At 44.3% G+C, this 24,690-nt stretch overlaps 1 protein-coding gene and 1 non-coding gene across 5 annotated transcripts in view; one reads left to right on the top strand and one right to left on the bottom strand.

Moving 5' to 3' along the window:
• LOC149372330 (cGMP-dependent 3',5'-cyclic phosphodiesterase-like) overlaps positions 1–24,690 on the bottom strand; it is a 27,520-nt gene extending 2,830 nt beyond the window's left edge. The window contains exons 1-26 of one of the 4 annotated variants that reach the window (XM_089566795.1): positions 24,536–24,690; positions 21,362–21,426; positions 21,215–21,267; positions 21,048–21,122; positions 20,457–20,498; positions 20,296–20,364; positions 19,712–19,845; positions 18,765–18,876; positions 18,575–18,614; positions 17,094–17,157; positions 16,347–16,431; positions 15,642–15,702; positions 12,996–13,077; positions 12,593–12,627; positions 11,165–11,277; positions 10,890–10,967; positions 10,657–10,779; positions 9,867–9,937; positions 8,541–8,666; positions 8,154–8,241; positions 6,698–6,745; positions 6,513–6,587; positions 5,920–6,019; positions 5,227–5,339; positions 2,693–2,838; positions 369–553 (exon numbers count right to left, since the gene is read on the bottom strand). In XM_089566795.1, coding sequence (XP_089422921.1) covers positions 369–553; positions 2,693–2,838; positions 5,227–5,339; positions 5,920–6,019; positions 6,513–6,587; positions 6,698–6,745; positions 8,154–8,241; positions 8,541–8,666; positions 9,867–9,937; positions 10,657–10,779; positions 10,890–10,967; positions 11,165–11,277; positions 12,593–12,627; positions 12,996–13,077; positions 15,642–15,702; positions 16,347–16,431; positions 17,094–17,157; positions 18,575–18,614; positions 18,765–18,876; positions 19,712–19,845; positions 20,296–20,364; positions 20,457–20,498; positions 21,048–21,122; positions 21,215–21,267; positions 21,362–21,426; positions 24,536–24,588 — 2,236 coding nt within the window. In that variant the 5' untranslated portion in view covers positions 24,589–24,690. Of the gene's footprint in view, positions 1–368; positions 554–2,692; positions 2,839–5,226; positions 5,340–5,919; positions 6,020–6,512; positions 6,588–6,697; positions 6,746–8,153; positions 8,242–8,540; positions 8,667–9,866; positions 9,938–10,656; positions 10,780–10,889; positions 10,968–11,164; positions 11,278–12,592; positions 12,628–12,995; positions 13,078–15,641; positions 15,703–16,346; positions 16,432–17,093; positions 17,158–18,574; positions 18,615–18,764; positions 18,877–19,711; positions 19,846–20,295; positions 20,365–20,456; positions 20,499–21,047; positions 21,123–21,214; positions 21,268–21,361; positions 21,427–21,611; positions 22,456–22,481; positions 22,889–23,212; positions 24,498–24,535 lie in introns of those variants that run through there. The other 3 variants (XM_089566797.1, XM_089566796.1, XM_089566798.1) reach the window with 3 other exon arrangements.
• TRNAA-CGC (transfer RNA alanine (anticodon CGC)) lies at positions 9,284–9,355 on the top strand. The gene has a single exon. It is a non-coding gene; the product is annotated as a tRNA-Ala (tRNA).

Genomic DNA, 24,690 nt, shown 5'->3' with positions numbered 1-24,690 from the left:
CTCTGTGCCCGCAACCGCGCCAGCGTCTTTGCGCCGGGCGTGTATGCGGTCAAGATGCCTCCAAACGCTAAGGATGTTAATAATAGTCATGCATTTACAGACCATAAGAGTGTGTTTGTCGGGTTGCAAAGAATAAAGTACGACGATTAACCTAAAACCACGTCTCCGTTACTTAGCCCCATCCACACTGAGGCAGCTGCTTAACATGCTTTGCATCCACTGGGCTTAACCTTGATAAGCCTCCAATTTTTTGTCCTGCCTTCAGTGAAAAGAAAAAAACCTCGTGCCATGGCGCTTTTCGGCCACAGATGCCCCTGCACTATAAAAATTTGTCATTGTCGCCGTCGCCAGGAGCACACAGGACCTACCCTCTATCTTCTCCAGGCACTGCAGCACTTCCTTCTCGAGCTTCTCGTCCTCGAAAAGGTCCAGTGAGGAGGCGCTGTTGGCGTACCGCCTCCGGCAGATGTCGCTCACCCTCTCCCAGTACATTTTGTTGTTGTCCACAGCCTCCGCAGTCTCTCGCGCAGCTGGGAACATCTCGGCCAGGAGGCTGCGCAAGTCGGCAAGAAGCAGGGCTCGTCAGAAGGGGAAAAAAAATGGGAGAAAATGCTCATCCACCTGAGGATAAAATATTCACACTTGGCAGCTCAGCACTACCTGAAGCTATGCAAGAAAATAGAGTTTCATATCTCAACATCATGGCTATGCTTTTACTAGGTAGAGCTTGTCTGTCTGCGTTCCTCCATTGCTCAACTATCGCATAGCATGGGGTTTTTGCTCCACCAACTTCCTGTTCAACTTCACTGCTTGGGGGCATTTTTTACAGTGTAATCCACCCTCCGCAGGGAAGGAATGGTTGACGAGTTTCACACCCAAGCTTTCTTTAATTGTTCCAGTAAAGGGCTGCCCTAATGTTTTTCGTAGTACTTCCACGGATTTTACTAATACTTTCACAGTAAGTTCTACACAGCTGGGCATGTTTTATGCCAACGCGCATAATTCGCATTCGGCCTAACCATGTTAAATCATCCGCCATTTTTTCAAAGTCATTATGAAACGCAAAGAAGAATCTCATAACTTGCAGTAATTTAAGGCAGCTCTTTTGCAATACAGTCTGCATTCCCAAAACTCTCAAAATGCCCAAGACAATCATGGAATTCCTGTGACTTGTCTTTGGCTACAAGTATAAAAATAAGTCATTGCAAGCACGGGTGGGACCTGAGAATGCATCTCTGCAGTTCAGTAAGCACTGAAGTGCTCCCCTTCTTTAAGACTATGTAATCAAGCACATCGCTACAGAGAGGCATTGTCACAATTAAAGACGCGCCTGTCTTAGGTAAAACACACAAAAGCAACATCAAGAAAGAAATGTTCGAGAGGATTTTGCAATCTATTGGTATCCAGTACTCTACGGGACTATAACAGCAGTACACAACTTTTTTTCCACAATGCAAATCAATACACCATGACTAACAATGTGCTGAATTGTTAGCAGTGTTGGGACCATCAAAGCTACCACTTGCCAAAATGAAGCACAATACTCTTACTACATCGAATGAAAAAGCCACGCAAAAGTTCAAAGGTAGAGCTTTGTGATGAATACTCAACATGGCGTCAGCAGTTCATTTTTGACATTACCACACCTGCTTCAAAACTCAGCATGACGCACTACTGACAAGCCTTGATTCACCAAGGTGATCCTTACTAGAGAAACAGGGAGACCTCCAAATTCAGCATTGTTTCGAAGGCGCTCGCGGCAAATCTGAAAACCGCAAAAACTGAGCGCCAGTTAGGTTGGCTTCCCCGCACAGCGCTGCCAACACGCAACACAGTAAAGTGTCAAATAGGGTGGCTTTCCCGCATTACAGCCGCACTGCATGGGAAATGGTTTGTCAGAACGAAAGCTATGCCTTTTTCATCGCTGGGCTACAACCGTCCGCACCGCTATTTCCTGGGTGCTGTCGATGGGTGCGAGAGGCATCAACCTCTCCAAGCCGCTATATCTTCTGTGGTGTTGTTAGCGAGAGCGTGATAGGAACACCAGTATGAAATAAAAGTGCGAACCTTGGCACGAATGCTTGCCACACCACCACCAGTCACCTGTGTAGTGCAGTGAAGCCTGATGCCTGCTGTCCAGTAGGCACACACCAGCACTGAGTAGTTCCGTTATATCTGTTATACAGCTAACCGCATTCAATATATGAAGTACAAATTGCATGCATTCAATAAAAATATTTAGGAAGTTCGATATAGCCAAAAATTCGTAATAATTGAGTTCGTTTTATCGAGGTTTGACTTGGAGGCAAGTAAAGTATTGCTTGTGCCAGGCAGGAACAGTGTCATGGTTAACCATTTTTCATTTCAACAAGTAGAGATTAATAAAAATGTCCATGTTCAGACACACATGGCTTTTACGAGACTGCACTGTCATTTCAAATTGTCCGTAAGATGGCTTGGTTTGGTTTTAAGGTGTTTAACATCCCATAGTGACTCGGGCTATGAGGGACACTGCAATGTAAGGCTGCAAATAATTTCGACCGCCTGGGGTTCTTAATGTGCACTGACATCGCATAGTACATAGGCCTCTAGCATGTCTCCTCCAATGGTGTCATGAAAATTCAAGGGTTACCAGAACTCCAACAGTGCACAAAAAAAATGGCTACATTCGAGTACTAGTGCAAACACTCACTCAAAGATGGGCTTCACGATGGTCTGGATGAAGTGGATCTGTAGCTCCGGGATGTACGCCTTCTCTCGGTCCATCATCTCACTTGGCTTGACTCCCATTGCTTTCTCCAAGTCCCCTTGGGAAAAGAACTCGTTGTAGATGAGCTCCTGCACATTTCAAGCAAGAAAAAAAACAAGCCCTTATACATCATGTTTCTGCCTCTTAAAAGACAAATGGGAGTATAAAGTCAAACTGTGTGACTGTAAATAATGCATGCAAGTTGTAGACATTGTGCAACCTGTTGCTACTGTTTGCTACTATCACTCAGGATTTGGTATGCGGCTCAGTGTGCGTACCAAATCAATTAAAACCAACTGCTTACCATCAGTGGCTTGCCAGTCTGAATGTGCCTCAACTGTTTCAAGAGAGATTCTAGGACCAAGCTTGCATTTTAAATCTCCTTAAAAGCTTCATTCAGCAAAACATTCAATGACAAAGGAAGCAGAGAGCAAAATACTTGCAATGGAAATTACCGTAATGAGATTCAGACATGCCAGTTCTAGCAACAGCCTCTCGGAAGCTCGTGTTCTGCCAAGATACTCGTCACCAAAGCTGTTGATCAGTAAGGTTCATTTCTGCAGTGTGTAAGCCAGTGGTGCGAAGATCAGTGTGAAGGCCCTCCTTGGGGCCACTTATGTACGACACGGCTCCTTCAGTGCAAAGCAGGGCTGACAAAAATGTCTGTTCCACCTTGTAGGTGAGTACGTGCATCGAACAGTCCTGCTGGCACATAAATTTTGTGTTTCTATGCATATTTTCGCTTCGGTTTCATCACGCTCACTCCACAAAACCTAACCAACATGACCTCCTAGTTTTTTCAGGCCTAAAAAAGCGAACCTAGAGTTTCATTTCTACATCAAGCTGTATGCATTACGTCAAGAAATGCGTGCAAGACCTGGCACCAACAGAGTATGATTTCTTTTCAATGCAAACGGACGAAAAAAAGACGATGGGTCGAATCGTGTAGTTAGGGCAAATGCAAATTAGGTGCGCTAGCAGTTTGGTTTTCCCTTCGGTTACAGTGTCCAGCCTGCTAGTTAGCACGTCTTAGCTGTATTCTGATATACTACACAGCTCACAATGCTGTGACGAAAAAGCACGCTTCTAACTCAAAAAGCCCATTTTCAAAAATTGTGTAAAGTCTTAGGTGAAACACCCTATATATATATATATATATATATATATATATATATATATATATATATATATATGACAGAAGCCAACATCCACAGAAACCAAGGGGCACAGGGGACTTTTTTTTTTAATTCATTTATTTAATTTGTGGTGTTGATCAATTTAGAATATTACTGAATATGTTATCGCTTAATGCTAATTGATACTAATTGATATATATATATATATATATATATATATATATATATATATATATATATATATATATATATATATATATATATATATATATATATAGGCAAGTTATCCACCACCCGGTAGGCAAGTGAGCAGCCTGCCACAAAACCGGCTTCAGAAAAAAACAGACAAACACACAACGGCTAAATGCGAGGAATAACCACTACTATATATATAAGTGCAGGAGGCAACACATTCTCAGGAGCTGAGAAGCTGGTGCATGCATTGTGTTGACAAGCAGATAATTACTTCCAAGGGGCAGAGAAGCCTATTACGCACTGCTCACTATCTCTAACAATCTAACCAACACAAAAGCAATTGAGTTGAGAGCACAAGATGAAGTGATAATACTAATCAGATCCTGGGTGAGCCAAACAATGATGCACAGACCAAGGCAGCACACTACCTGGCAAGACTAATATGCCAAGGTGCATAACAGTAGGTGGCAGTAGAGATACCTTATCAAGACAGGAGAGATAACACACTGACAGCACAAGGTCAAACAACACAGATGTAAACATCAGTGTACAGCCAGAACCTCTCTGTAGTAAAGCAGCTCGGACCAGTAAAAATCGTTAGTATATATCAGGGTCTTTACAATATCAGTTGTTGGTGATGGCACGGTTCCGACTATGCTCTCTGGATGCTTACTAAGCACGAAGTGTTTCTTTATAAAAGAAACACTCAGAAATACTTTACAGCCTGCTCTTATGTGATAATTATTTATTTTAAGCTATCACATGTTATCACGTTTTCGATTTCATTTGTTTTGTAGAAGTACCGCATTTACACGAACACATTGCCGCTACGAAAATAAAGTGAGCAATTCCATGCGAAAACCAAAGCTTTTCATGATCATCGTATCGTAGCGCATCAATAGCATATCAGCGCCACTGATTCTATGCCAGTGTCCCTGTCAACAGCCAGCGCTTCCGGCTTCAAACTAACCTCTAGCTCACTGTAGTCATCACTAACAATGTACTAACAAGCTGCCAACCCCACAGCAAGAATTGTGGAGGAAACAGGGGGGGAGGGGCGTGACATCACTCGCCACAAAGTGGAGCCGACATGAGAAATTTTCTGACTGGAAGCGCGGCAGAGATAGGCCCAAGCAATGCACCTACCGCGATCTTCTTGGAGCTCTTCCAGTCTTTCGTCTGGTCCGAAAGATCACAGCACGTGACCAGCATGCTCGTGAGAAGATTGTGGTGCTTGCGATTGTCATAGTTGTAGCCCTCTGCACCAAAGGAACCAATAAGGGACAAATAAGTAAAAGATTCACAGGAACGGCTAATTAAGCTATGTGTTGGCAATGCGATAGTATGTTGATGCATTTACCAGAAATGACATCACTCCCAGTCTGGTGGTGTCACTTCCCTCCAACCAATAGGAATTATCCGCTCTGGTGACATCACTTCCGTTGAGCCAATGGGAATTATATCCAGCTTGGTGACATCATTTTCTCTCCAGCCAATGAGAGAATTTTATGACCAACACCATACTTTTATTCCTGATCCGGCTTTTAATACTATCACATTAAATAAAAACAAGAATTCAATGCAGCACTTGCTCATTTGCTCTAATTAAGGGCTTAATATATATGAAAGCATCCAAATGCAGTGGCAATAGTAATATTAGTCGCGGCACAGTAACAACCAGACCATAATGTGCCAAGTGCAGCCTGGTTATTTACTGCGATTAGTTACGGTCACATGTTGAGGACTAAATTTTTACAGGTTTGAATGTTAGTTACAGGGATGTCGTGGCAAGTTGTGATAAGAATAGATTCAGAGGAATAAACCAAGGCCGACACCTACCATCCACCATCAGCTTGAGCTCTTGAACAATTCGGAAGTGGTGAGCAAGGTCCGTGGCTAGGATGGTGTCACGCATCTGGTCCAAGCAGTCCGTATACTCCTGCAAGAAGCATCCGTGATGTCAATCCTGAGTGACCTGGCAACTTTCAGACCAAACAGCTGATAAAATGAGCACAAGCAATTCCAGTGACTTAAATTCAGAGAAAACTCAATTTATACTAGGACCAACTGCTAGATGTTTCATCCTAGCAGAATAAACCAAGATTCAAGAGTACTGCCTTTATCAGCATGCAAACTCCAGCCTCTTTTTTTGAGACCACGAGCATTAGTTCTCAGACAGTGTAGTGTGATAAAATGGTGACATAAATATCGCTATTTTTTAGCTGACAGAACGAAAGCTGAACTAATCCCACAATCTATAAAAGGAAGTACTGGATGCGCTACACATTTCGTACAAGAAAAGAAATAAAATGCTACATCCTTGTCAGGTCTACAAAGATAAAGAATTAACAATTGACTTGTTTAAATGCAGTCGACCACACCAGGGAAATTACGCCTACATAGGCAAAAAGAGGCCTTGCTTAGGAACTCGCCTGTCTGGAGAGGTTCTCAAAGATGTTGCAGCCATCTGTGTTCAGTATTGCCATTGCCTGGGCAAAGTGGTGGCGCTGTGGATGGAACAAGAAAAGAAAGGTTAAGACTGTGGCACAGTGCCATCTGCAGCAAGTTGCGAGTAGTGTGCACCTATAACTGGAACAGTGAAAGGCACTGCACTCACCTCCATGACGGATCCTTCTGAACTGTACAGTGATGCCAGGATGGATTTCTACCGGAAAGAAAATGGAATTATAAATCACGCGGTCAGACCACTTTGAGCTTTCTTCACTAACAACTGACTGCAAAGCATTCAGGCCAAACTGAAATGCTTCCTAGAGGGAACCACATGCAGGCCGCATACTGTAGGAAGCAAAAGTGGTGTGTAACACCAGTGTTTCGGTTAAACTTGACCGCTACGCCACCTTCCAGCAAAGTGTACTGTTCGGACAGACGAGGAGGTAACTGCTTTCACCCCGAGGCAAGTCATTTCACTCGTTTCGACATGCGGCACTCTAGCTTGGAACAAGCACTGAAAGGCGCCACGAAAACAGCGAGCCATGCAACCACGAGTGTTTTATGCCACTTCTGCACTCGACAGCACGTGGGGAATCCCTCAAGGAGTAGTGGGCTTTTAATGAGAAAGTCATTCCACCGCATTAACTGCACAGATAGCCCTTGTAGTGTAAGGCTGCAGTAAGGAGGGAGGGATTCAGGGGACTGGAATGGGAAGAGTTGGGGATAAGAGTTAATGGAGAATACCTGAGTAATTTGCGATTCGCTGATGACATGGCCTTGCTAAGCCACTCAGGACAAGAATTGCAAAGCATGATCAATCAGCTAGACAGGCAGAGTAGAACGGTGGGGCTAAGAATTAACATGCAGAAAACCAAAGTAATGTTCAATAGCCTTGCAAGGGAACAGCAGTTCGCAATTGGTAGTGAGGTGCTGGAAGTAGTAAGAGAATATGTCTACTTAGGGCAGGTAGTGACCGGAGATCCGGATCATGAGAGGGAAATAACTAGAAGAATAAGAATGGGGTGGAGCGCGTATGGCAGGTTCTCTCAGATCATGAATGGTAGCTTACCAATATCCCTCAAGAGAAAAGTATATAACAGCTGTACCTACCGGTACTCACCTATGGGGCAGAAACGTGGAGGCTAACAAAGAGGGTTCAGCTTAAGTTAAGAACAACGCAGCGAGCTATGGAAAGGAAAATGATAGGTGTAACGTTAAGAGATCAGAAGAGGGCAGAGTGGGTGAGGGAACAAACGCGGGTTAATGACATCCTAGTTGAAATCAAGAGGAAGAAGTGGGCTTGGGCAGGGCATGTAATGCGAAGGCAAGATAACCGCTGGTCCTTAAGGGTAACGGAGTGGATTCCAAGAGAAAGCAAACGTAGCAGGGGACGGCAGAAAGTTAGGTGGGCGGATGAGATGAAGAAGTTTGCGGGGATACAGTGGCAGCAACTAGCAAAAGACATGGTTAATTGGAGAGACATGGGAGAGGCCTTTGCCCTGCAGTGGGTGTAGTCAGGCTGATGATGATGATGAAGGAGGGATGCTACCATTTTGGCTGTGAGAATATTCAAGCCCTGTTTACCTGTGTATGTGCTAGAGAATACCAGGATAGGAACTTACGGATGTGAGCTGGAACGAGTTGTTTGTGCCTCGGTGGTCAAGATCATGGCAAAGGCATGCCACGAACAGTGAAAGACCTTCCAGCTCTCTGCAAATATATAAAAAGAAAAGATGCTAAAATCGTTTATCGAAGTTACAGACAATAGCATACTGAGGGGTGTAGGCTAGCCGACAGTAATACATGTCACTTCCTCAATGCATTCACAGGACTGCACTTCTGAAAGCCAAGACAGCATATGGACAGCAACGTGTAAGGGAGTTGTATCACAAAACACCTAACGGTTGCCACTCCGACTTGTGGCTTTGTGGAAATAAACAAGGTCAGGACTTGCGTCGAAGATAAGATTAAGGCTGCCAGTGAAAGGGAAACACGCGAGCAGCACTCACGTGAGGTAAGGCCCGATGAGAGAGAGATTCTTGAGGAGCAGATAGCAGAAGTGGGCTACAGCAAATGCATGCATCCAGTTGTGGTATGGAGGGTCCCGGTATCCCTTCTTCACCATCAGCACAAATCTGGAAATATACGAGGAGCTCTGCTAAAGAGACTGTACCGACATAAAGGGATCGCAGCAGCGTAGCAATGTTTCAGTCCCATGGATTATGCTACCGAAGTGCCAAACACTGCCACATACACACAGTAGTGGTCACAGATACAATGTAAATTTTTTGCACAAACTAACATCTTTTGCAAGGAAGCAAACAAGGAAGGGGAATGAGGGGCTCGTTATAAATATGACAGAAGCCAACAGCCACAGAAACCAAGGGGCACAGGGGATTTTATTTTTTAATTAATGTATTTATTTTGTGGTGTTTATCAATTTAGAATATTGCTGAATATGTCATCGCTTAAAGCTAATTGATTAGAAAAGCAGAAGAAAAAACAACCACATGCCGCCGGTGGGATCCGAACCCACGACCTCCGAATTACGCGTCCGGTGCTCTACCGCTGAGCTACGGCGACGGCTGTCAAACCTTCTGCTTTCGGGGGTATTTATGTTTACAAGTAACCTAACCTTGAGAGTGTTCATCAGCGCCACTCATGTTCCCTTCTTGGGTGGCGCTGATGAACACTCTCAAGGTTAGGTTACTTGTAAACATAAATACCCCCGAAAGCAGAAGGTTTGACAGCCGTCGCCGTAGCTCAGCGGTAGAGCACCGGACGCGCAATTCGGAGGTCATGGGTTCGGATCCCACCGGCGGCATGCGGTTGTTTTTTCTTCTGCTTTTCTAATCAATTAGCTTTAAGCGATGACATATTCAGCAATATTCTAAATTGATAAACACCACAAAATAAATAAATTAATTTAAAAAAAATCCCCTGCGCCCCTTGGTTTCTGTGGCTGTTGGCTTCTGTCATCTTTTGCAAGGGGAAGAAAATTATATGCACCCTTTTCGCCTAGCATTCCTTGCAAGACACATCATCTGGGTTGGGCTGAGGTGAGACAGTGTGTGTTAAAAGAAATGGCAAGAGTAAGAAGCATGGTAAGAAGCACAACGCAGAGGCGATGTGGTGTAGAGATGGATGCATAAGCGTCAAGTGTGCCCAGCCCACAAAGTTTCCTCCCTTTGAACCAAATTCCCATCACCGCTCTCCACGTACATCAATACAGCGTGTTAGCGTCACTGACCCGGAAAAGCTGCCCTTTCTTTTTTCAATAACAGTGTCGTGTCAACAATAACACACTTGAACAATAGTGCAGAGGCAGGCCTTACTTGGCCAGTGAGTCCCTGGGGATCTTGAATCTGCTGATAAAGCCAAGGTCCTCAAACATGGCTATCACAACCTGCAGAGAGAAGGAGAGATGGCGGTTATCAGTCGCCACTCCCCACTGCTCACAGCACGCAAGAAAAAAAGAAAAACTGTGCCATGCTTGTTTGTAAACAATTCCCACGAGGTGTGCTGAACACCCTTGTGCTCATGAAGGCAAAAGAGCACCTTATCTTTGCAAGATAACAAAGCTAAGTACATCTGGAACAATTGCACACCTTACATGACATCTCAGGTACAGCATGTGTTTCATCAGGGTCTTTTGATACTTCCCTATTGGTCATGAAGGTCATGCATAATGCTACGGGAGAGCTGTGTTTGCTGCTCAGAATGACTGCACGGTGACATTGTGTCAATCAAAGGGCACAATTGGACGCATACAGAATCTCATAGACCTTGCTCTCCAAGAGAACAGATGCAAATGCACTACAGAAGCATGGAATTGTGTAAGAGACGACATTTCTGCTTGAAAAATAAATAAGTAACAATTAGCTTTATTAAACTGAGGCTTTTATCAAGACCTAAGAACCTCTAATATTGGCTCATTCTGTCCCTATATAAAAACCTCAAAGTCTTATGAACAGTAAACCCGTGAAAGGACACTGCTTTCATTTTGCTTAGGAGGAAGATTAGGGTGCTATTCTTTTCCTCAAACAACTCAGCTTAGTGCTGAAAGCAGGAATGGGTGGAGCACCAACATTCCCAAAACCCAGGAACAATTGCTCAGATACTCACTACTAGTGTAGTCCTTTCTGGAATAATGCGTGGCGTGAAAGAAAACTTTGCAAAGTCTGGACTGAATGACGTCAGCGGAGGCACCTCACTGTTCACCAACTGCTTCACATCCTCACTGGACACCTGCAAAATTGGCACCATTAAATGAAGCCGGTGACGTGACTAGTTGCGAGCCACAGAACAGGAAACGAAATTCCGTTTTTTGTTCTGCACCTATCGTTTTCAACACTCACCAGCATATGATACATCATGAGCTCGTTGGAGAGCTTGCTCCGGTGCTGCGCATCCCGCACCTTCTTCCACATCAGACTCTGGAAAACAAATGCAGATGGAAGCCTTCAAACTAGTGCAGGTACCAGTTTAAGTGACCTATGTGATATAACTTCAAAGAGCGAAAGTACACTACGAAAAGTTATCGAGAACAAACAAAACAGCATGTACACCAGTATACATGTACAAAAAGTTGTGCAAAGTACCACATGCGTTTTATCCTTTTTTTTTTACTTACATGCATGATGCTGATGCCACAGTATATAGAGAATGCCTTCGCCATCTCTTCGTCGAACAGGGTGAAGAACTTGCCATTTATTTTATTGCACAGTTCCGCCACACCAATTACTCCTGCCAAGGCAAAAAGGTAGAAAACAAATCTCATGAGATTGCCAGAGGTGAAACATAGAGAGGACAAAGGAGTCAAGCTGGCACACTTTCATGTATTTGTGCAACCTCTCCCAAGGGCAAGGGCATACCCTGGTGCTTTGTACGACCAAGACACTGCAAAGCACCAATGAAATTAAATATATTAAACATATTTTGATGTTAGTTACGCCCTTTTTCATGATATATCTAATTGCGGCCATTATAAGTGGGTTCAGCTGTATTCAAATGGTAACCAAAATGATACTACACATTTAAACCACCAAACAAAGCTTCAGCCTCACTGCCTTTCCTTCTCCTCCTCTAAAAAGTAACCGTTGACAATATGGTAAAACCTTCCAAGGGATCATGCATTTACATGGACGGTTTAGCAAGCTGCATAAACGGAAATGCCCCACAGTATTTTTGTGGTCAGCAAGCAATATACCTTAAATGGACACTAATTACAATTCTGTACATCATCAGTGTGGTTTTAGAAATGGGACTTCAGATTCCCTAAGCTGTGCTTAGCAATACTTGTGACATATACAGACACATTTCTTCTCATGAAAAGTACCTTCAGTGTAGTCATTTGTTCATCCCTCACTCTACTGTACAATCTGACATCATCAACTTACTGTATCTGTGACATTATGGTGGAAACCCTGAAAGAAGACCTGAATGTATTCATTGTGACAGAAGCTTTTCTATGGCTCAGCTTAATGACATCTGCTTAGCACTGCCCACTAGTGAAAACAAAAAGCAAAGATGGCCAGAATAACATGTAAGGCATATCAAGTGCAATGCTTTGCAAAAGTGCCAATTCTTCATTTCTACATGCTGAAATCAAAATAACAGCTCCCAAGCACCGCTAAAAGACCCATCTCTAGAGGTCAAAGACACCTTATTCTACAGCAATTCAATTTCAGTTGAAATACACCTCAATGCCCTCTCACATTCTGACAGAAAGTATGCCTCGCAAAAATAAAATGTCAAAGTGGAAAAAAACACCACGATAGAAAAACTGCTGCACAGACTGGGCAAGGTTAAACCTTCCTGCAACTGAATGAAGCCTCACAGTGGGACACGCAGTAACATCAACTGCAGCATTTTGTCGCTCACGTACTTCAGTTCCAATTGCTCTGTTCAGCAGTTTTATCCAACAATGTGCATTGTTTTTAATTAAGAGTGAAGCTCTGCAACACCAGACGCTGAATTCTTTGCATCCCCTTATGTTCAGCACCATGCAAACTGAGTCCAACAAAAAGAAACAACGGCAGTCATAATGCCGGAAACTCACCAGAGTCATCTTTAATTGGGAAGCATAGAATGTTCCTGCAGAAAAATACAAGGGGTGAAAAGGGTGAGAGGGTTTCACTTCAAACTCACTAACAAAGACCACAGTGGACCCAAAACATCCATTAAAAAAATCCACCACGAAAGCTTTAAAAAACATGAAATATAAACTCTTGAGAAAAGCCATACGCTTGAGGCTCAACTCAATATTTAAAACACATATAACAATGAACTTTCAATACTAGCCCAAGTAATTAAAAATTGAAGCAAGTAGCTAAGTTGCCTTAATAGCTTTTAACAATGTTTTATAGCATGCCATCAAAAGTTGGGAGCACTATTCACTTTATGCAACCTGAATATTGAATAGTGAAAAACAATCAGCAATTTAGCTTGATTTAATGGCTTACCTTGTTCTGAAGCCTGTTGTTTCATCCATTTTGCGGTAGAATAGAGGATGAGCATAGGCATCAATAATGTTTAGTAGCTCTCCTGAAAGAGAAAAGACAGCATTCAATGAAACCAGGAAGAAATAACCACATATGCATTGGAGCCCACAGTGCTTGGACTGAGGTTATAGTACATCCAGTTGCAGTCTAAAGAATTAAGAGTAAACATTATGACTGTCGGCAGATAAGATTAAGAAATCTTTGAGGACAGGACTGAAATAAGTGCACACATATAAGCACACTGCCACAAACATCCTAATTTGATGTGAATGCAGATTTTTCTTTTTGATTTCATTGTATATAGGTCCTGGTGACAGCAGGTTTCAGAAAGCCAGTTACTAGAAAGATGCAACACAAAAAAGTGTGCCGGACAATTGCTGGACTAATAACTGGAGTTTTATTGAAAGACAGGCTCCAAAGTAACCTTACCACAAAAGTACAGTCATTCAATAAAATGTCAGTCGTTAGTCCAGTGCAATCCTTAGTCTTGCGTAGACTTTTTTAAGCTTAGTTTGCTTTGACCAACATGCTGCACCAATTGGCTTGTGACGACGGCAAAAGTGGTAGAAAAAATTTTCAAAGGAGAGTGAGAATGAGAACTGTCACGCAACACGTTCACTGCAGCGATTATCGGAGCCCTAATCCCTATGAGTCGTGACCCACCGGTGGACCACCTTTAAATTTTCTCAAGTATGGCATGACCTCTCAGTGAACAACTGCTGTAGCCATTTTCTCTGAACCGCCAAGAGATGGCAATAGCGACTGGCATGCAGGCTTTCCATAGGCTTTTAAAAATCTGAGCTGCTTGACAACTTTATCGCATGACTCACAATTTGCGGCCTACAGCATGACTACACGTCACCTACTGGTGACCCACAACACAGAGAGCATGTTTTAAAAGGACACTAAGGGGAAATAACATGCCAGGCTAGATGGATAGGTTAGGGTCACCTGACAGCAAATGTATCATTTTTACTGAAAACAAAGCAATGCTTTCATTAGCAAGAAAAGTGTGTAAAAGTGAGGTACACGTGGCACCACCACTTGATGATTCGTGCAGCAGTGACAAGTGATGAATTCGTGAGCTTTTGGAGGAATGCTATTTGGCCATCTAGATGGGCAATTACCGTCAAAATACGATAAAAGCAGCACAGCAAGCATAGCCAACAGTGCAAAGGGCCTCGTAATTAAAACAGCGCAAGACAGGCACTGGAGAGAAAGGGCAGTCGTAGACACGAACGCCTTATCTTTTGCCTCGCACTCTGGGCATTCAAGCTAACAACGGCTTTCAAGCTGTGTGTGCCAGCTACATGGCTCGTGAGGAAGTTTCATTCCCATTTCAGCTGTCGAATCAGCTACTTTGTGCGGGCTGCAGGCATTATAAAACTGCAAAGCATTTATTTCTTTACTTTTAGAACATGCTCATACAGACATGCGCATGTATGCATGTCATCAGCGTGTGAAGCGCTATGCGAGCGCATTGTCTTCCCTGTTTTCTGCACAGTGGAAAGGCAAACATGCTTTTAGATGCGCTGAAAAATATCTGAGAAGTACCACATGCATGAACCATCATCTCTCATACGGCTTATTAAAGAAAAAAGTTTCCCACCGCAGGTCATCATGCACGCAGTACATGAGGTGCCAGCATGCGAGGCAGGGTTTTCCTTGAGAATAACATTCAACCAGCTTACGCACCATCGCCAAAATTATCCATGCATCCCCTACTGACAGCTACTACAGCCAGAAGGTTACAGATGGCAGCTGGGCAGAACACACCCCCTGGTTCATTTCTGCTTACAACCCATAGGGAGCAGTTGATGAACGTAGAAATCACAACACCCAAAGCAGATTTAATCACAAGGGTTGTCTGCGATCATATTTTTTACTGCAAAGTTAGTCAACAGACACGTGCTAATCAACAGCACAGCACGCCATTTCATAAGATATGCGAGTGCAATTTTTCACTTAGATGTGGTCCTGCATGAAATATGTTGGAGCGCGACTGCTGCTCACATACTTTCCGAAATCCTCGAAGCTTAAGTGTACACTTCACGGCAGCACACAACGCACCGAAGGCCCGATGTATACATGCATGAGCGCGATCAGCAGTTTGTTCTGCAGTCTGCAGCTGCCCTCGGGTAACTTCATGTAGTTCCTTTCACACTCATGAAGCCTATTTCTATCATACGTGTGCGGTACAATGAAATGTAGATGCACGCAATGCAGCGGAGAGCCCCAATCAAAATAATGGGGGGTAAAGGCGGCCTACATTTGTGCCCTGCTGCTATGACCCCTGATCTGCTGACATTTGGTTTTCATCATGTTTGCAGTTTTTAGAAGTGGCACCTCCAACTGTTCATTTTTCGCAGGTACTTTGAATGTGGAAGGGTTTTGGGACTTTCATTTGCAGTTTTCTCTGCAATGCAGCCACCGTTCCGCGTAGAAAAAACATTGGTAGTGTTTCCGAGGAGTAATCTATCCGTCTTGCTTAGTTTAATATTTCCCTTTAGTGCCCCTTTAAAGTGTGCCACATCATATTAAATGAATTGATCTCATAAAGGCGGCACTCTAACAAACAAGGCTGGAATATCTGAAAATCCTACATACCACTTGTGGCAACATGGCCTGCAATGCCTTGGTCAGCAGGGATCCGGACTTCTGTCATTGACTGCAATGAACAAAATGGACAATGGGAAAAACTGAGACAATGTACCAAAGAAACAAGGCTTTGAATAAACTGCCCTCAGACTTCAACTATGGAAAAATGGGCACCATGAGATTTCCCAAAATAAATTAATACCCAAACGTCTTTCCACGGGAACTGTACAAAAGGGTACCGGGCTAGAAATGCTTGAAATCAGGTGTTTAAGACATGAAAAGGCCTGAAGTAAAACGCACTGCCAGGCTATCTGGTCACTGAGAGTATGTGCATCAGAAGAGGTTAGATTAGCATAGAAACATGGCTACATCATCCACAACATTCCTGCCATACGAAAACTTCCGCAACTGTACACATTCAAGACTCAATCATTCCACACATCAAATTTCTCATCTCTAGAGTCCAGTTGGCCGCCTTCTTCGCTCTGAAATTCATCACCAATATTCTGAACTTTCCTCCCAGTGACGGATGGCAATTAAGCTTCACTGCAACTCCCTCTTCAGTTTCATTAAATCTATGCTTTGGAATTCTATCTTCAAGCTTTTCGCACTTGGCAAGCACCACGGGCAAAGAAACTGCGCCACACAGGAGGCATGCAGCAACATGCTCCATCCTCAGCCAGCCAATCACAATGCAGCATTATAGGAACTGACCTCAGAGCCATCTTCTGCCACGTGTCCGTCAAACACTTTGGCAACCAGCTCATTCTGCTCTTTGTCCAGCAGGAAGAGAGAACACCTGAAACAGGGCAACACAAAAACAAGCAAAAAAAACATACTGAGTATAGAAAACAATAACTGCTTCATAGGCCCTTTAAGCATGTCCACTGTAATCAGGGAAAACCTTCAATGTGTAGTGCACTTCAATTCAAGGAGTAAATTCATCATCATCATCATCATCATCATCATCATCAGCCTGACTACACCCACTGCAGGGCAAAGGCCTCTCCCATGTCTCTCCAATTAACCCTGTCCTTTGCCAGTTCCCGCCACTGGCAAAGGACAGGGTTACCCAGTAGCATCCACCTGAACAAAGCTCTACAGTTACCAAGGAATTCTATACAGGTTCCTAGGTTCAAGCTGAAGAGCAGGATGAATTCTTCCTTAACTACAAAGTTTCTTCCTTAACTACAAAGTTTCCAAGAAAGGTGGCCACATGGATGAACTAAAGTGAGTGCTAATGACTAATTGCTTTTCAAGCACGTCAGCAAAACTAAGACAGTGCATACAAAAAGAACGGTCAATTACCAGGGCCTCTCACTTTTGTTGAAACCGGGCAAGTCGTGCGCAAGAACATGCAATGAATTGAGCTCAGGAATATCAACTCCCGCCTATGTTAGCCGTTAAACAATTGTGCATGCAGACATGCATTAACAAGACAATAACAAATGTAATGAGCACCTTTCTGCTTTAGTGAGCTTGCGCGCATCAGCCATAATTTCTCTCAGCAGGACCGTCACGTCATCTGCAACAAAACAAATAAAATATACACCTCAGTAAGCTGTGAAACCAAATCTGCACTTAGTCATAGTTCCAGATGCAAGCACACTTTAAAAAGGGAGAGCCCAGTTAATAGTGGTAGCAGCTTTTAAATTGCAAAGGTCACACAAATTTCCAGTGATGATTGCAGCTCTCCTTATACAAAAGGGTATACATAATCCACTGGGTTATTTGGCAAATAAACTCAGTAAGATCTTGGTTAGGCTAGCACTAGGGGTTTAAATAAATGCATAGTTTTAATGCACAGTACAAGTTATGCAGATATGGTGTGTTGAAAGTAGTCCATAACTTGCATACTGGCACACAACGCATTGCCAGCAAAATGCAACACAAAAGGGCACACACAAACACACAGCAAGCACCTCAGACCTGCAACAAACAACACACTGTTTTGGTTTCTTTGAATGAAAAGAAGATGGACAAACAATTTTGATGCCCTTAGATGACCACACGCGGTTGGAAGTTAATCTGAACCCCTCTGCCTAACAGCACGCTTCATAGTCTATGCTACATAGAAATCTACGAGGTATATAATATGGTCTAACAAAGCTTATATCCTCGATCCAATGTCTAAAAACCAACAGCAAACATAACAGCAAATTCTAATTTTCTGCTGCGATTAATTTAATAAAACCTTTACACACTGTCTTCCAACCAACCATTCCAACAAGCTAGTAATGGTAATTGTGATAACTCAGCATAGTTAAAAACAAGTTATTAGGGATTGTGCCACGACATAGCTTATCTTGGATGTGATGGACGGGACAGAATAATCTATCAGAAAAAACGAGACAAACAGCCGCGATCTGAAGAGCTAACTAAAAAAAAAAACAAATGACAAACACATCCAGATACTATTAAAAACTGAATAGGTGTACCCATTGCAATACGGATAACTACCACACAAACTTAAGCACAGTTGGGGTGGTCATTATAATGATTGGATAAAACCTTAAAAGCACTGCGGCAAAATAACCCAACAGTGTGAGTGCACGCAGTGCTCAGGCACAATGACCACTACACAAGTGTTTGCACTGAATTCAAAAGTAAAACAAATGCAAAGCACATAGCGCTATAACTCCCAAGATGAACAATTTTTTTTCTATTTGCTTATTTGTTCATTACAGTACCTACAGTAACCTTATCTGGGCATTAGATTGCAGGGGGGGTTATCGATGTGTACTGATGGAGTTATCAATACAGGTAGAAACATGGAAAACAAATATCAGTGCCGACGGCCTCACAATTTATTTATAAACGCAAAGACAAAGCACGAATGTAAGCAACAAATTGACCACCCAGAGAGCACACTAAAATGGATGGAACACCAGAGTGGCATACAAACGAAATAGAGCAAATAAGTGAAAGAAAGAAGGACCTACCAAGGTGTGTGAAGAGGTTCTTGGCCACTGTCAGGAGCGACTGCAAGGAAGTCAAAAGCAACCAGGCCTTGAGACATTGTGGTGCCAGTCTTTGTCAGGTGCGACAGTGCAATGAATGGGAAGGCGCCGAACAACAATGGATGCAGGCCAGCTTCCCAAACAACAATAAACATGCTGCGAGCAACAATACCTGGCACTCTTCCCTGAGCCTACGCTCCTCTTCGTAAGCAGTTGTCTTGAGAAGGCAAGGCGTGATGCACTGGAAGCACTCGCGCACCACGGCTTCATCACGTTTTGTAAAGCTGCAAAAAGAAGAAAAAAGAAATTACTTTATAAGGTCAAAAAGAGGTAAAGCAGACTGAACTCAGGAGCTACGCATACACCATCATGCAGCATAAGCTGGCAGAAATTAATGCAAAATGCTTGTACGATTCCAGGGTAAAACTCCGTAATCCTTCAAGGCAGTGCTTGAAGTTTGATTTGGTTTATGGGGTTTAACGTCTCAAAGCGACTGAGGCTATGAGAGACGCCGTAGTGAAGGGCTCCGGAAATTTCAGTTTAGCATCTGGACGTCTGCACCAATACCCATGTTAAGAAGACTAGCTTTTGACAATCCAGTTGTTTCCTGCACTGGTTTTTTTTCTTTCATGCTGAAAAAAACATACTGAACCTATCATCACCAGTGCCTACAGAAAGATAAAAGCTGCCGCAGTGGTCCAGTGCGTACGACATTCAGCCACAAAGTTCAAGTTCGCAGGTTTTGATTCCAGCTGCATTTCTTCTAAAGGCACGTAATGCAAGGATCCCCAAGTGCAGGAATTTAGGTGCATATCTCAAGAATCACGTCCTTGAAATTGACATGAAGCCACTCAACTATTGTACACCCCTATGCCCACAGCATTGCTTCAGCCCATAAAATCCAGCAACTCAATATCAATAGAGAGAGACAAGAAAAAGAAATTAAAGCTGGTGAGCTGTAGTAATTGCAAGGACAATGTTATCTATGTACCTTTCCTGTGACACTTATTCATAACAAAAAATCTAAATTTAGAGTGCTAAACTAAAGCTGTCTCATTCAGGCAACATGTCACATAAAGGTTTAACGTGCCCTCGAGACAATTTAGAGAAGACACCTACTCCTTGCCATTAGTCTTGTTGACCACGCAGGGTAGCATGACAACACGGTCAGTGTACTTTGGGTGCAGCACCGGCACACACAGCAGCGAGTGAAGCACGGAGCCTATCAGGCGACTGACTTCTTCTCGATGATCCTGCACAGCAAAGAAGAGAAAGCAGGGGCTCAGATCTCAGAATTGGCCAGCAATCTCAACGAGGTCCAACACTTAGATTCTTTGCAAATTATAACCAGCAAGTCACTCCGCAAAATGTGAATATAAAGTGAAAAGATGACCTTACATACACAATGTGAAAGTTTCACACAGGCGGAGGTCAAAAGATCCGTGTTGTCATAATTAAATGTGTTAAAAGGAACAAAGCCTTTTCAGACAGAGGCATAAAACACTCCGTAATCTGTAGCCCAGTGGTATATGGTGCTCGACAAAGAAACTTAGCTGCATTAACCTTACAAAATTAATACATTAAACCCAACACGCTGTAGTTAGTATGGCCCCAAACTGCACGCACGCACAACTGTGCCTAGGCATCATAAAAATTTGCAGGGAATACGAGTGATGCAAATGTTCACTGCAAATGTTACGCACGTGATGTATGTCATCCAGAGAAATGGGCCGCCGTTCAGACAATGCGCAGCTGAAGCTATTGCTCGAGACCTACGAGACAATGAAAAATGGATCATGTTACAGCTGTTTGGAGCAAGTTAGCATTCAACGCTAGTGGCTTTACAACGCTCATAGCAACTCACCAAAAGCTTGGCTGGCTCCTCTAGAACTCTGTCACCTACTACCTGCAAACACATAAGTTTAGCATAGGTTAGATCCGTGGTAAAGCAAGAGCATTCCTAGCCCATGCTTTCAAGTACTGAACAACCCGCAGTTTCATTTAATTGATGCCTTACGAAGGAAGAATATAAAGTGTAACACACTTTATTACCGTGAACTATCAGCTGCTGGAAAGAAGTCGTTATAATAAGGATCAATTTTTTATGGCTCGGCAGTACAAGCTACAAGTCTGAGCTGTCATGTTCAAAACAGATTTAGCTGGCTCTGGTGCATGAGAATGGCACACTTGAGGAAGCCATAGCCTCATGCTCGTAGCTTCTACTGTAGAGCCACAGAGAGCTGTCCTCAAGTACACAGAGAAGCCCGACAGCAACAAATGAATGCAAAACTGTCTTCCCATAGCTTAGAGCCGCTAAAACATAAGCATAGTGAAAAATTTGCCGACAAATGCGCCGACAAACTAGAAAGTACTAAAAGTTCAGGCTGCCTCTGAAACTATACATGACAGATGCCAGACAAGCATGCTTTTTTTTTTTTTCAAGCAGGCAACGTACCTTACATGTCAACTCATCTTGGTCATCAGATATCAAAAGAATAAAAGCATTTTCACTCTGTGTTGTCCTTTGCAACTGGAATGCCCAAGATAGAAGAAAAGTGCCATCAGTTCAAGGGGGCAGACAGGGGACAATGTCTTAAAAGATTCACAAGCCAGGATACTTACATACTCAACAACTTTGACCTGAATTTCGGTGGTTAGAGGATCATATAGGCTAGCTGCCAGAGAAAAAAAAGAAAAGAGAGAAACGGGTCTTACTGCAATGCAAATTTTGAGAGAGAGAGACGCAGTGGTCATTGGCAGAAAACGTACCACACAATTGAATTAGCCCCTGGGGATCCGACTGCATTCCTTTGAACGTCGGCCACCGCTGTTTTCTAGTGGTGAGAAACGCAGCAGATTTGACCATAAGTGCTAGTATTTCACGCAGAACAATGACGGCAATACAAACTGTAACGGCCAAATAATAGAGTGATGCAAAGGGCACAGCGGCCAGTGGGATGCAGTTAGACTACATGAACATACAAGAAAGAATGGTGCAATTCCATTTGCAAAGTCTTACTTTTTTCGCAGAATTCTAGCATTTGAAGAAGCCACGCGGATAGGCAGCCACGCGAAGAAAAAAGGAGAGATCGGAGGAGAGAAGTTGTGGGTGTTATGGACTCCAAATGAGCAAACGTGAGTACTGGACACACAACACAAACAGGCAGAACAGCCAGTCAGCAAGCGAGTAACATGCCAGCCTCGTCAGGCATTGTCACAAAATGTGACGCTCACGAAGCCGCGTGAAAAGCAGGCGAAGGGACTTCACGAGGCGTGGGTCCTACCGCGCTTTGCTTGTGCGTGTAAGCCCTCGAACACGAAGGAATGTGAACGAGTTGCACATGACCATGCTAGCACGAGCGCGTTAACAGCGTCCATGTGAGCACATGCGAGGCGAAGCACAATTTCTGGTATCACTGCGAGTAGCTCCGCCAACAGTACATGCATTCGGACAGCATCGTTATCTCGGATTCGCTTTCCACGATGCCGATCTGGCGTGGACGTAACATACGTTTTGCGTTTTCGGAACGACAGTGCCGATTTCAACGAGAAAGGGTGCGGGAGATCACAAACGAGCAGCTTCGTGCAGCGAAAGTGACGTAAGTAAGTACGCAAATGTAGACGGCAACGCTCAGTGCACAATTGTTCTCCGCGAAGGCGAATCCACATCACAATGTAAGCGAGTTTTCTGCGACTGCTTCTAGGAACGGGGAAGTGCGCCGCACGTGTAGCTCTCGATGTCGTAACACGACGTATAACGTCACTTTCACGTAACGCCGGCCCGCTGACACGCACACACAACGCAAGTTTAAACCGTGACAAAGAAAAAAACACGCCAATCAAACAAGCGTGCAACGGCTCAGTGACTGTTGATGCTAAACTAACTTACCCAAATATGGAGCCCATCTAACTGCAATTGTTTATTGGACAGCATCACTTTGGAAGAGAAACGAATCGGCAGTAAGTTCAGCGCCCGGACGACACAAATGCATGCTGCGGTTTCTGCTGCTACGTATCTCGCGGACCTTCATGTGCTCCGTACGTAGGCTACACAGGCGGAAATGCAAAAGGCACGTTAGGTGCCGGCGGCAGTAGCTCTCCCACTGTGTACTACGTTGACCAACAGACTAATAAAATCTGCAGTACCATGTCTGATGCGAGAATACCAGAATATCCTTAGTTTAATGAATCGATAGGCGCTGCGAACCGACTAGGCTTAGGCGAAGCACGAAGAGCTAAACACGTATGCTATCGGCGACCATACGAGTGACAATAAATCCTATTTAGCACAACCGTGATGCGTTCTCTTTTACCGAATGCGGAGAACTCATGATGGACGACACTAGCCACGCGACACAGCAACCACAACACGCAACTTCGCTTCGATGCCAGCCGTAGCAGAATACTTTGCGTAGGGGGGAGGGAATATTGAATAATTCGCTTTCATTGGCAACCGCTAGGTGCGCCTTCAGGTTTCGGTTTCGGTTCACTTGCCGAGGTCAGTCAGTGAGCGAGATTCAATCTGCATTTCAGCTACTCGGGCAAAAACGGTGTGGAACGAGAGGCATTCTGCTAATTGGCAACCACAGCAAGAAAAGACATGTTCATGGTTAAACATACTTGCTTTAACGAGTGGCGACACACTTGCTGTTGGTTATCATAACGGTTTCGAAGAAAGCTTCCGCGCAGTGGCCGAAATGCTTTGCGCAGAATACGCGAAACCGATGAAAGTGATGTCGTAGTACGAGAGCGCCGGAAAGGATGCGGAGCAGCAGCCAACGCGGCAGACACGATTACGACCTCCTCTCCCTCTACTAGACTAAAAACGAAACAAAAATCACCGCCGCCGCCGGCTGCGCGGTTCACTTTACGTGCCGGCAAGTAGGCGAACTGAAATTGCAGGGTTGTGCGCGCGGCACAGCGGCTTCCTTTTTAGAAGCCCACGACCTGGCGGCCGATGGTGTGACCGTGTGACGTCACCCTCAAGGACAGAAAACCCCAGGCAGCTATTGAACTTGTGCCAGGCGCCAGAGCAGGAGGTGTTTTTCCGAGGAGATAGACGGGCGGCGCGCGATCTCGCCGGCAGAATCGCACGCGCGTAGACGAGTCATTTCGCGGCGCCGGGCGTGCGGAGGAAGCGCCGGGGTGTCCCCGCCGCGTGACCGCGTACGCGACTCAAAAAGAGAATAATAATGATGCGTTGTCGGCGCGCGCAGCTGCGCGGAACGAAGAGGAGACTGATGCGCAACTCGGAACAGAGGGCGCGTGGCCCAGATAAGCCGTGACTGCGCTCGGCAGATGCGCAGAACTCGAGCAAAAAAAAAAAAAAAAAGATCCATGCGTGGTTAGCGCAGTGAGCGCTTGGAGGGCAAGGGAAGACGAAACTGACAGGCACGAAAGGTTTTCTCACAACGCGCCTTCGTATCTCTGCAGCTCGTGAGTTGGAGGAGTCGAAGGAGCGCGCGAGTGGTTCTAGATTTGGCTTGTCGATCGACGGTCCGGATAGAATGAACATATATATAGGCGAAAGCGGGCAAAAATCCATTTTCAGTTTCAATTAACGCGCAGCATATTACGCACTCTTCCGTAGTTTAATCAGCATTGATGTCTACCTCTTAAATGGTCGCTCACAAGCTTGAAGGACAAAGCAAAAGCGAAAACAGGCACATATGAGAAAGGACACGTGGAATGTGACACGAAAACTAAAAACGAAAACTTAAGCGTCAGGCGCTGAAGACATGTTTGAGATTAATGAAGCCTAGAAACAAACACAAAGCACGAGCAGGCAGCATGTTATGCGCGTTCTCAGCAGCAGCGAGTTTTAACTCGCGGTGAAGGTTTCGTTACCGCTGACACGTTTATACGAACGAAAATGAACAGAAAAGAAGTGAAATGAAAGGGGAGAGAGAGGCGCGGCGCCAGATGCGCCCGCGCGCGACTCACAAATAGCGGTAGAACGCCCGGCAGTAGACCTGCTGCTTTGTTGAGTATCCCATGTTGCTTGAATGAAACGCACTTCAACTCTGACTCGCCAGGCGGCAGGGGAGATAGTTTTATTTTTCACTCCATGCCCGCGTGACGCCGCCAACTGGAGGAGT

This window comes from Amblyomma mixtum, chromosome 1 (assembly GCF_055824585.1).
Source record: "Amblyomma mixtum isolate Tamu chromosome 1, ASM5582458v1, whole genome shotgun sequence".
Taxonomy (NCBI): Eukaryota; Metazoa; Arthropoda; class Arachnida; order Ixodida; family Ixodidae; genus Amblyomma; species Amblyomma mixtum.
The sequence above is the reverse complement of the archived record's forward strand: the minus strand, read 5'-3'. Positions and strand labels throughout refer to the sequence as shown.